The sequence below is a fragment of the Mizuhopecten yessoensis genome, unplaced genomic scaffold (assembly GCF_002113885.1).
Source record: "Mizuhopecten yessoensis strain PY_sf001 unplaced genomic scaffold, ASM211388v2 scaffold9109, whole genome shotgun sequence".
Classification (NCBI taxonomy): Eukaryota; Metazoa; Mollusca; class Bivalvia; order Pectinida; family Pectinidae; genus Mizuhopecten; species Mizuhopecten yessoensis.
The window spans coordinates 728230-740718 of NW_018407883.1; the positions used below are offsets into that span (position 1 = coordinate 728230).

Sequence of the window (12489 nt, forward strand, 5' to 3'; positions counted from 1 at the left end):
TGCAAATAATTAATGGTAAAATCATAAATATAAGAACGTAGGAAATACACGTGTCGAGAACACCATAACATTACTGCGGAACATTGTCAGTCAGTTTGGTTCCAAACTGAAACATCCTCTGATTTGACGAATCGGAAAGTCACTGATATTATAAAGCCGTCGGAAGCTTTTGCGTAACCGGTTCAGGTAAAAGGTACTAAAACGCTCATCTATATCATTATCACTGTTCCCATTGTGAAATATTTGTTCAAGCCCCTTTTAAGCGAAGTGTTTCATATATATATTTCTACCACAATACGCTGTGTTATTCCACTCTCAGATCATTGTATAAACACACGCAGACTGTTAGATAAATACGAGTTATATACCACACGTGGTATATGACCTTCAAGAGTTTTGATTGGTCGAGAATACGAACTTTGACCGGGAAGACTTTTTCCACGTGCTTTTTGCCACTTGCTGTTTTGTTTACGTCGTCGGCTGTCAACATCCGACAAATGTTGGTGACTTTGTGAGGTTATGAGGAAAGGGGGGTTATTAATGCATTATTAAAAGATGATACTTAAAGATTTGACCGCTAGTTTCAGGCAAAATTGCTACAGACGCTCGATATCGTTTCAACGTCACACCGTCGCGTGTCCAGGTCGTGAAACCAAAACAAGATCTATCACAGTGTCAGTGTCGGGAAATATTTCGTTCTCCCAACGTCCCGTTATCGCTATTTAGACGGTCTGACTATGGCTGAACTTTCACTATAAACGTCAACCATAGAACCGTCACGAAGAAACGTAGGCCTATGGTTTTGGATACTGACAGCGATAAGTTCGTCTACAACAGTTCATCACATGGCGGGAGGCAGACTTCGTACGATATGCTTACGCGCATATAGTCCGTGGTTAATTTATAAAAAATAATGCAATACTGCTACTCTCAATATTTAAAGTCATTTATCTATTTTATTCTTTCACGAAGTTGTTGCCGAAACATTAATTTTGACAATAATTAAGTTTGTAAAAATAAAGTCATTTTTGAATATTAATGAGTGACTTTTTACATATTGGTCATATCACTACGCCAGCCTTGTCAACAAACACATGTGTGAAACAGATCACATGACTCGTGGTTGTTGAGTATGGTATGTATTTCACTCTCGTTAGTTAATTTTCAAAAGTTACAGAAAGACACTCGCTAAAGCTCGTGTCTTTTGTAACTTTTGAAAATTAACTAACTCGAGTGAAATAAATACCATATTCAACAATCACTCGTTGTGTAACCTCTATAAAACACAAAATTATAACTGTTTGAAATTCAAACGCAGAATTAAAAACTGCCAAGCCTACATTTTACCAATGTTGCCCTCGAGGAATTATATGCAATTATCACCAAAAGTGTGAGTACAATTACAGGGTCGAAAAGTCTAGTATACAAATACAAATTAGCATTGAAAGATGCACAACTCGACAGCGGATGTTACTCTAAACCAGAGTCCTATTGGAGTCCTATTGTAATTCGTGATGTGGTACACTTACCATAATCTTCAGTGAAAATTAGACAGAGATAGGAACGGAAGATGATACCCAGAAATTCGAAAGTTCTCGTCATGCCTTGCCAAATTCGAAATGCTGGCAACCGTAAGGTTTCGATATTTTGACATAACAAAAAGTCGATTCAAATATTTTTCGAAATTAAAAAAAATATTCACACAAATGAAAATAAACAGATGGTATTAATGGTTTTTTTTTGTTTTGGAAACATCTGCGACACTGTGCATTTGTAACTTTATTGATTTCGTCCGCCCATGTGTGTTCGTTTATCACGGGATATTTCTGTACCACCCTGACTGTTTCAACTGGGGTATGCAAAAGCAGCCTGGATCATTTTCAGCATGAGGCTTAGTTTCTTCAATTGTCTTAATCAGGACGAAGGATAGTCTTTCATTCTTCCAATATATTTGTTTTCGGTTAAATATTAATATTTTATACAAACATGTCATAAATAATTTCATACTTTATGGCAAGTCCATGTATGATGTCTTTCAGTACCAGAAATCTTTCACACCGTATTTCACTTCGTGTATAGTGAGAAAATAAGTAACAGAAACATTTCTAGAGATCTGGCCATGGTAGTTGAAAGCTTGGTTAGAGATGAATATTGGTTAGGGATTTGTTTTAAATGTGATCAAAAGAAAATCAAGAACACCCGTTATTATTTCACTGCTACAGATTTGTTCAAACAGATTTTATTAGTGTATTATGAGGATTCGTCTTACTAAACAATTTGATCTTTTTATTAACCACCGTTTAAAGTTAACCAATCTTTGAGCAACTGGGGCCTGAAATGTATGCTTAAAGAGAACCAATTTATCGCAGGGATCCTTGCATTGAATGAAAAGCAGTGAAAGGAACACAAGGGGAGGGATTGAATAACGGAGTCTGACTGACAAAACCCCTCTTTACATGCTATCAACATAGGAAATACATGCTGCTCGGTAGCCAGACATCGTTGTGAAAACGCTTAATTATATATTTCCCACAGGCAAAACAATCACACCAACGAAACGAGCACGGATTTAAATGAAAAATAAATTTAAATATTACTCCACTGTGAACAAACCTAACGGACAACCCGTGTTTGTTCCCCGAGTTGGTGACGACATTAAAACGACAGAAGAATACCTTTTCCAAAGCATAGTATTGAGCCACATTCTCTAGTTTTGTGAGGTTATTTGATATTCGAAATTGGGAAAATAAATTTGATGTTCAAGCACTGGGTAAGAAATAAATCTTAAGTCATATATAAATATCGAAGGATTATTAGAAAAAAATACAATTGTAACAATAAAAATTGTCTAAACCGATCCACAAACTGTTTCCTTTAAAGAGTTGCAGGTTCAAGTGCCGAAAAAAATAAGCATAATAATACTTTTTCTTCAAGCTAACAAATTTACTTACACAACAAAAATAAAAATATCGTTCGTTGTCAATTTCTAAAACTATCAAGAGAAGTCGGTAATGGCGCAGATAACGTTGTGAATAGCTTTAAATCAACCATTCAGATGAAACTAACCAACTACGAGGAACCGATTTGTAATATTATACAGAACACATACGCGACTTGTGTGATAAAAAACCCATTATAGACTGAAACCAAAATCATTTACAAAACTGATTTTTACTGTGCAAAACAACTTTGGTAAAAAAAGTTAACCGAACTTTAGACACGATGTACACTGACCAGGTTTTCTTTGATGGGTATTGAAAAATCAAACACTTAGTAAATGTTTAAGTCACGTTTTATCGAAACGGTTATAGACTTTAACCAATAATATTTCATAAACGCTTTCAATTAAATAGTATTTCTATGTCCATTATATTTTAACAGGGTTAATTATCATACCTGTCCCTGTGAATTTAAAAAGCAACCAGATGAAATACTGTATACTTGGAAATGTTCGCCGCAGTTCAACTTTTGTCATTTTCGCCCTCTGCACTGAGGGCGAATTCATCACGACAGTGAAAATAAGTAAACAGCGTACTATATATAGTAATAAAATGTGATGGGCCAAAATAACACTACACGAACACGGTTTCAAACAGTGAAGGGTGAAAATTTGACTGGGCGATATTTTCCCCGGTATACAGAATATTACAACGCATATAAACTCGCCTAAAGAGACATCTGTACATACGTATATATTTCTGAAACATTGAAATTGCCATGCTAAAGTATAACAGAACATAATATCTATGTCTGACATATTAGTGGAAAGTTCTTAAACTGAAGTTTTCCAACAACCGTAATGCAAACTGTCCATATAGCTATATAGGAAACAACATCAATTCTATAATCGATCAACATTCTGGAATAATATAATAACATTGCATTGCTCATATCAGTTTTTGCCATTTTTTGTCTCGGTATTTTATGAAAAATTACACATGCTAGCAATATTGAATACATATTACCCTTTTATTAAGAGCAGCAACTATCCACCTTGGACATATCTGACCCCGAATTTCCGAAAACTATTCCGTGTACTGATTTTATCATATCTCCGTGACAACATTGATTAACTATTTTTTTTATAAAAAAAAAAATTAAATTTAGTTATAAATCAAATTAAAATGTCAATTTCACGGAATGTTTTTTTTATAAAAAAATATGTGTATGATGTATCCATAAGTAAAGAAACAGTATATTTTCGATAAATGAATGACGTGGCCTTTCTGTAACGAGGTACCATTGCTATTTCTGAAAGGTCATAGGCCCTATATCCACACAAATTTATTGTACTGCTTTTAGCTGCTCGTTCATATACAAATGAATGACGTCATATTATACACCCTTCGTTTGCGTCTGTTACTTTATATACCAGATTTCTTTAGCTAGTCACTAACAACATAAGATTGTATGTAGGTCTCCACCTCGCCCGTAGCCTCTACAGCACCAGCCGTTATGACCTGTGTGTCGAGCTCCTGCACTTGAACCTCCTGATGATGAGTTTCGGTCACACCATCCTGCTCCTGTTGACTCACAAATTGGAGTATTACCACTGTGGACTGACCGTCCGGTCCCTCCACGGCCTGTTGAATGTTCTGTATGCTGAAAGTGCCTTCCTGGCCCGGCATACTGATTGTGCCGTCAGCGTTCTGAATAACAGTGGTGCCGTCAGCCACGATAATAGGTTGATCGTTTGCCACACCAGTGTTCGACAGGCTCTGTAGCACTTCTGCAGCTGTCTGTGGTACGAACTCTTCTGAACAAATCAAGTTTGAGACATTATCAACATGTATTCCATCCGCTATTAAATGATCCTCAATGATCTCCTCAGTGGTGACGTCTGGTTCTTTATCAATGTGTTTGAACAGCGAGTCGAGGTAAGACGGCTCCTTCGCCTGTTCGGCGGTCTCGGGATGTTTCCTTTTGTAATGCCTTACCATGGTGTGTCTGTGTCCAGTACGAGCACCGCACACCTCACACACATACATCATACCACTGTGGAACAGCTCGAAGTGCTTCTTCAGGTCGTACAGCTTAGTAAACTTCTTGTCACAGTGATCGCACTCAAGCTTGTTCTGCATCGTATGTATGAGCTTGTGTCTGTTCAGCTGATCCGGATATTTGAAAGCCTTGGTACAGAAAGTACACTGGAAACCTCGTTCTTTTGTATGCGAGTACATGTGCGTTTTCATATTGCCCTTCTGACTGAAAATCTTGCCACATGTAGGACAGGGATGTGCCTCTTTCTCGTCCGAATGAAACTGTTTAACGTGAGATGTAAGACCAGGCTTGGATGTCAAAATCTTGCCGCATTCTGAACACTGGAATTGGTGCTTTTTGTTGTGGAATCCCTCCAAATGAACACGAAGATACTCGACGTAGTGAAACCTCTTGCTACATATGTGGCAAATACATGTTTTCTCTCCATGTACTTTCATATGTTTGTTGAGATTACTTGAACTGACAAAGTTCTTACCACAGATATGACAAACTAGTTTATCTTGCTGGGCGCGAATCTCGGCATTTCTATCTACATCCATTTCGGTACCATCGGCGTCCTTACAGACATGCTTCAAATAGTAATCTCTACGGAAGAACTTTTTATCGCAATGTTGACACTTAAATCTATGTTCCTGGTGCATTTCCCTGTGTCGAATTAATAAACGTTCATTGCGAAAATCCTTATGACAAATATTACATGAAAAGAGCAGATTATTGTCATCGTCCAAAGTACAAACGTGGCTGTGTAGACTTCCTATTTTTACAAAGCGTTTTTGACACTTTGAACACTGGTAAGGGTGAGTATGGGAATGATAATGCTCCTTGTACGATCTGATGTCGGTGAAGAATAAGTCACAGGACATGCACTTAGTTTTGCCCTCATTCTGGATGACAGACAGTGCCATGCACATCCTCTCGTGGTCATCTTGCTCCTCCTTGGTCTTTAACTTCCGTCCACATAATTGGCAGATAAACCCACCTTCATGGATCTGCAGGTGCTGTTTGAGGTAGTTCAGATTACGGAACGATTTTGGACATTGACTACAGTTGTATTTGACGGGAACATTTCGACGAGTTTCAGTCTTCTTGGATTGACATTTATGTGCGAGGAACAGGTTCTCGGACGCGAATACGCTCTGACACTGCTCGCACATCTTCTGTTTGCAGTGGGTCTCGTGGTTATCACGACCGAGCTTGGTGGCGAATGTTTTCTGACATTTTCTACAAAAGAACACCTGGTATTGTTCTGCGTCTTCCGGACAGCACTTCAGTATATGTCTCTGGAGAGAATCCTTCCGGGAAAACGACTTATGGCAGTTCAAGCACTGGAATATATTCGTATGAATGGCCATGTGTCTGAACAAGTACTTCTCATTGGTGAACTGCTGGTCACAAATATCACATTTTGATAACGAGGGAGAGACGGATTGTGTAGGCCCTTCGTGTGGCTTTGTACCTTTGTTGGCATTCGAGCAATTGTGACGCTTCAATGTATCATTCCTACAGAATTTGGCGCCACACTTTCTACACTTAAATTTCCCTGTGTGTGCAGGGAAGTGAAGTCGAAGATACTTCTCGTGTAGAAATTTCTTTTCACACAGTGTACAGATGAAATGTTTTCCATCGGAGGTATCTTCAATTTTCATATACTTTGTATAATCGTCTTTGCTATCAACCTCATCTACAAAATTATCAGTTAATAAAAATTTTGCTACTTCATCATTCACGAATTCGGCATGATTTTCCTCCTCCAACTCATCTGTTTGCTTCACTAGTTTTGCCACATAGTTATGGAACGGTAGCGTTGTGTCATCGTTTTTGTCTTCATCTTGGCTATCAGTTTTAATGAAAGAATTGCTACTGTCATCGTTGTCATCAATTGATCTCTCGTCAACATCGTCGTCAGGGGTTTGTGTATCTTTGTCTGCTGCTGCTTCTTTCTCTCGCTTAGTCGCTTCTTCTTTATTTTCCATTAATTCAGGTTTGTCGGATAACTCATTCCGTTTTTCAGCCACATCAGTTTCCTTATCCATGCTTCTTTGCACATTTCCATCAGTCTTGTCCAACTGGTCCAGAATGTTTTGTAGATCATCATCGACAGCCATATTTGCAATAGATTCATCAGAAGGCATATGTATACCAACAGCGTTAACGTTGGACGAGCTGTGTTCTCCTGCCTGGCTGGATTCTAAATCAACATGGGAATCGGTATCCTCGACATGTTCCTCCATTGGTTCAATCAAATCTGACGAAGGTTCTTCTGCCATTGTTTTACTAGTTGATTGTTTCTCAGTGATACAGTTTACTTCCAATGTTTCAGTATATGTTGACAAGTTACCCTCTTCCTTTGACTTGCCAACAATCTGATGAATTCCATTCTCCAGTTCTTGTACACTTTTTGTTGAAGCAATTGAATCATCCTGGTCTCCGGAACCAACCTGACAAGGCTGATTTTCATTTTTTTCCTTAACCTGCGATATACAACTATCCTTACTACCTTCAATCACAGAGACTGTTTTTTCATCAGCAACATTTGCAGGTGTGACACATTTTTCGTCTTCTTTTTCCTTCAAATCTACATCCTTTTCATTAGCATCTGCTTTAAATAGAGTCTTTCCATCGTCATCTTTTCTTTGCTCAACAGTTTTTCCTGTAGATGTTTTTGATTTCTCTATCAAGCCTTGTTGTGTGTCGTTTGTGCCAGCAAGATCTGCATTGAAGTTTAGATTCTGATCGTGAGTTTGACAAGGTGTTTCGTGAGAGTTTTTGACCTCTGAATGTTCTGTACGTTTGACCTTTGGAGGACGGCCTCTTTTCCTTTTAACAGGAGTAACCTTGGCTTCCAACTTATCTTCATCTTTCTCATGTTTTGGTATGACTGCTGTTTCGCCAGCAATAGTTTCATCTATAACATTTTTTCCCTGAATGTTCTTATTTTTAGGTTTAGAGGGCGACACATCGTAACCATCATCAGGTTTCTCAGTTTTTATTTTCATGTAAACAAAGTTCTCATCTGCTTCAAAACCTGATGTGCGGACACCTTTCAGACTCCGTCTTGGTTGAATGCGACGGCCCCCCTCCAACATTCCAGGAGAGGTAGAAAGAATGACTGGTGTGAATTCTTCATCACTGCTTTCCTCTTGTTCTCCCTCGTCCTTCATTGACTCCATGCCGTCCACAGTCTCTGCCTCAGCCTCACTCTCACACTCTTCAGGGCTGTCTAATTTTAATCTTTTAGCTTCTACCATAATTTTCTTTGGCTTTCTACCTCTTTTCTTAACCATCAGAGCTTTTGCTGGTCTGCCTCTTTTTCGCTGTTTCCCATTCATTACTGAGTAGTAGTTTGGTATAATGTGGTTACGAAGGTGTAATGCCAGATCTGATTCTGAATGGAAGCCTTCACCACATCGTTTGCATAAGAAGTTAGGTTTAATCTCTACCTTTAAGGCTTGTGGTACCTGGAATCAAAAGAAACAAAATTAAATATTTATGGAATAAACAATGACCCTACAATTATAGTACCAAAGTTATTTTTTCCATAAACAACTCTAATCTTGATAAATACAAGTTTCCCAAATTTTCCTAGGATATGATTTAAATTATGACATTTGTTGTAATATCAGCACTGTAGTACAAATCAAACAGTGTGACAGAAAGTATCACATCATTCAGTGGAACTATTAATACAATTTTTTGGAAATTGATTCAAATATTTGAAGATATAAAAACTTCAAATCCTACAATTACATTTTTGGGAATCCACTCTCAACCATGATTGCTCCTAGTTATCAACTTTATTGTAATCTCTTTATCAATCACTATGCAGAGGTGTTGGTTAAATGTAACTATTATTCAAATGTTAACTCTACAGTGAAAATTCTTCAATACAGACACAGATAACATATATATGTACACTGAAACATCTTTAATACAAACTCTGAAAATTCTTAAACAAAACCTTTTAAATGAAGACTTAATAATTCTATAGCTTAACGTTTTTAATATAGACATTAACTAATCTACAGTACAATCTCTACTTTGTTTATATAGATTTTGGGGATGTATGGAAGGAAAAGGATACAGAAACTGTTTACAAAACAAGAGGCTATACTCCTCAACTATTACTCTGTGTTGTACTTGTTGGCACATGTCTCAAATCTATGACCTTAAAAGTGAATCACGGTCAAATTTAAACTTGACAGAATGCAAGCTTCAAGCCAACATTAGTGCTGCAGGCCAAATATATTTATTCTACACCTTACAGACCTTGTTGAAAGATTTGAATTTATTTTACTCATGTGATCTTTAAAATTGGTTGAGATTTTTTTAATTTTTCAACACTTGAAAGTGTTTCATCCAAGCAATCCACATGCAAAATGTCACTCCCTAGCTATATGAAGACCTAAGAATTTTTAGAATGAAGTTTTTCAAGCTTTTCACACATTATATTTTCGCTAACATGTAGCATCTCAAATAGTGCCATGATCAGAAATCTTTAAGCTGTCTGTATGAATTGCACTTTGCGTTTGGTTAATAATTTGAGGACATTTTAAAAGGTACACGGAAAATCAGGAATATATGTAAATGTCTAACAGCATAAGATACCAGGTTAATAGCTAACACATTTTACAAGGGGGACAACTCTACAACAAATCAAAGGTACAATGTAAATGTGGATGATAAGATGATATAAATCTATTATTAATTAAATCCAGAACAAACACAAAGTATTAATGGTCTATTTTAGATATTTATCTATGATTCAAATTATGGTTATGGCCATGGGAAATAATAGATTTAGTTCAATATCACATTTTATTTCTGTCAAGACAACAGAAAGCATCAGGAACAAGTAATCACTTGTTTAAAGGGTGAAAGCAGATGACAGGCTTGTGTTTATTTGTTTTTGATGTATGAAGAATGAAATGCATGTTTAAATCAAAATCTATCTTATTTTCCTCTTTTTCAACTTAGTGTTTTGACTAAAACCAAAATGCCCTTTACCTTAATAAAGGGCCATAAATCTTCAAGGAGATTAATCAAAATATGTGAATTTGAAAATAAAACTAATAGAATTACCTCTGATTCTTCATCTGTTAGGTTATCAGTCTGTGGCCTAGTCTGCGGAGCGTCCGGCAGGTCCTCCACAGAGGGGTATATTACTTTCATACCCAGCATAACTGTAAAACACAATAGTTATTATAGTATTTCACACAGAAGATTTGAAGTACATTTATTAACGGTTGCTCCTACTTTAGTCTTATACATCTTACACAGAAGTGTTTTTCCAATTTTTGGTTATGATCAAAATCAATCAATTGCCATAACAGATTCCAATTAATTGATTGTGAAATTTATTCCATACATTGTTATAAACTGGTTAAAATTATCTCATGTCAGTTTCTGTAAATTTCTTTTTATCATCTACCTAAATTGTTACTATGGTTATGAGCTACAGGTACACAACAGATTTGTTTTGAGGTACTAATAAGATTGACTAGTGATGGATTTCTGATAGTTTTAAACTAAAAGTAAGAAGCTGAAGTGTGATGAAAATGGGGATAAGTTGACAACCCTTTATCTTACATTGCAAAAATACATTGTAAATCCCAACACTTAACTATATACTTCGACATTACACATGTACATGTTTCAGAAGAAATTACCAAAGTTTGTTCAATCCCATTATAATTAATATTCGTTCATGAATGGTCTTCTGATAATCGATTATGATTTCTTTTCCAATTCCAAAACACAACTTTATCGGTAAAAAATATTTTAAGTATCTATTTAGAGGTCTGATCCTCTAAATAGACGCTTTTAATTTCTACAGGTTTTTTAATATGTCGTTTCTGAGATACTTTTTCTCTCCAGATTTTACCAGGTTTTAGATGTGCCTGTCATGTGATGTAGAAGGCATGTGTACTTCTGTTATGCATAAAAAATAAGAGGCAAAACAATATGCCAAAAGAACTGGTATGCGTCCAGACTGTTTGTCTAACAACAGGGCTATGGTACTAGTCAGCAGATATTCCTTTCTTGAAGAATATGAAATTTCAGCCATTTTCGTCCAAATTTACTACTGTTTTACTTTGACAAAGATGTTTTGCTACTGATTATCTTTTACACCAGAAGTATATGCATGCCCCCATAATATAATTCCGGAAACTTGCAGGTTGTAACTGGAACAGGAATTATACACTGAACCCAACAAGAGACTGGTTTGAAAATATATATTATTTCTGAAATTTATAGCATGAAAAATGAAAAACATCATTCTAAAATAGTCAATACTCCAACCTGCTCAACAAGTAGTGTCCTCAAATCTGCTTGATTCCTGTTAAAACTGTCAACTTATAATTACATCAGAAGTTAAAATAATGAGGTAAGTATGTCGGAGTGACCTACCCTTACTGACACCATCAGGTTTCTCAGGTTTGCCAATCCTACGAGCGTAGGCAGGAGCATACCACACACAGAGCTCTGACCCGGGGGCTATGTCCTTGGTTGTGCTGTAGTACAGGTTGGTCCCCAACTGGTAGGCGATACAGTTTTGTTGCTCATATGTGAGTGCAGCACGGACCAAACACATCCAGTTACAGTCGTTCTCACTGGTGGTGTCCAGGCTGATACACGTACCATCCTTCGTTGTTACCTTTAAGATAAAAATAATTCGTTAAAATTACAACAAATAATTTGAAGTATGATTGGGGGAGCGTTGGGAGTAAAGTGATAACCAGCTCTCGAGATCCTGATAGAATGTTGCATAAAAGTTACTCTAAGTAAAGCAATGAAAAAATAGTTCTTCATCTTAATATTTGGTTTTTGTGTTACCACCTCAGACTAATGGAATTTGAAATTATCTGAATAGAGGCTTTTTCCTATATATGTGTGGTATTAACATATATGAAAGAGTATAATTCACTTCAATTTTTTAACACAAATTGGTTTTGGTACACTACAATCTCTCATGTAGAGTGATAGTAAATTGTCATCATATCGCTCGGCATGAATAATTTATAGTAGGCAGGTTTTGCCACAGTTTATATTTTGCCTCCTCCGCTCTCTGTAACAAGGGCTAATTTATCATTAGAGCAAATACAGGTAGAAAACATAATACACATAGTAATTTTATGTGAAGGGTGAACATTTCTTGGTAAACAGTTTACAGCGTCAATCCTTGTATTAATTGATACGTACCTTAAGTATAAATAGACTTTCATCATTGAACTCGTGTGTAGTCTTCTTAGCTTCAAACGGTCCAAACTGTGTCTTCTTCTGTAGCACTGTGTCACGCGTGAAGACTCCTACTTCTCCAGCTATTTCTACTTCAAACAGGAACTCGGGTAACGTCAGACGTGCCCTGTTAAAATTATACAAATGTTTACACAGGTAACGTCAGATGTGCCCTGTTAAAATTATACAAATGTTTACACAGGTAACGTCAGACGTGCCCTGTTAAAATTATACAAATGTTTACACAGGTAA

At 36.6% G+C, this 12489-nt stretch overlaps 1 protein-coding gene across 1 annotated transcript in view; it reads right to left on the reverse strand.

Annotated features, from left to right (window-relative positions):
• Positions 1–1236: 1236 nt before the first annotated feature.
• The window catches only part of LOC110457344, a 20548-nt gene continuing 9295 nt past the window's right edge, over positions 1237–12489 (reverse strand). The window contains exons 4-7 of the mRNA XM_021508572.1: positions 12202–12364; positions 11410–11656; positions 10081–10181; positions 1237–8459 (exon numbers count right to left, since the gene is read on the reverse strand). Coding sequence (XP_021364247.1) covers positions 4386–8459; positions 10081–10181; positions 11410–11656; positions 12202–12364 — 4585 coding nt within the window. The 3' untranslated portion in view covers positions 1237–4385. The remainder of the gene's footprint in view (positions 8460–10080; positions 10182–11409; positions 11657–12201; positions 12365–12489) is intronic.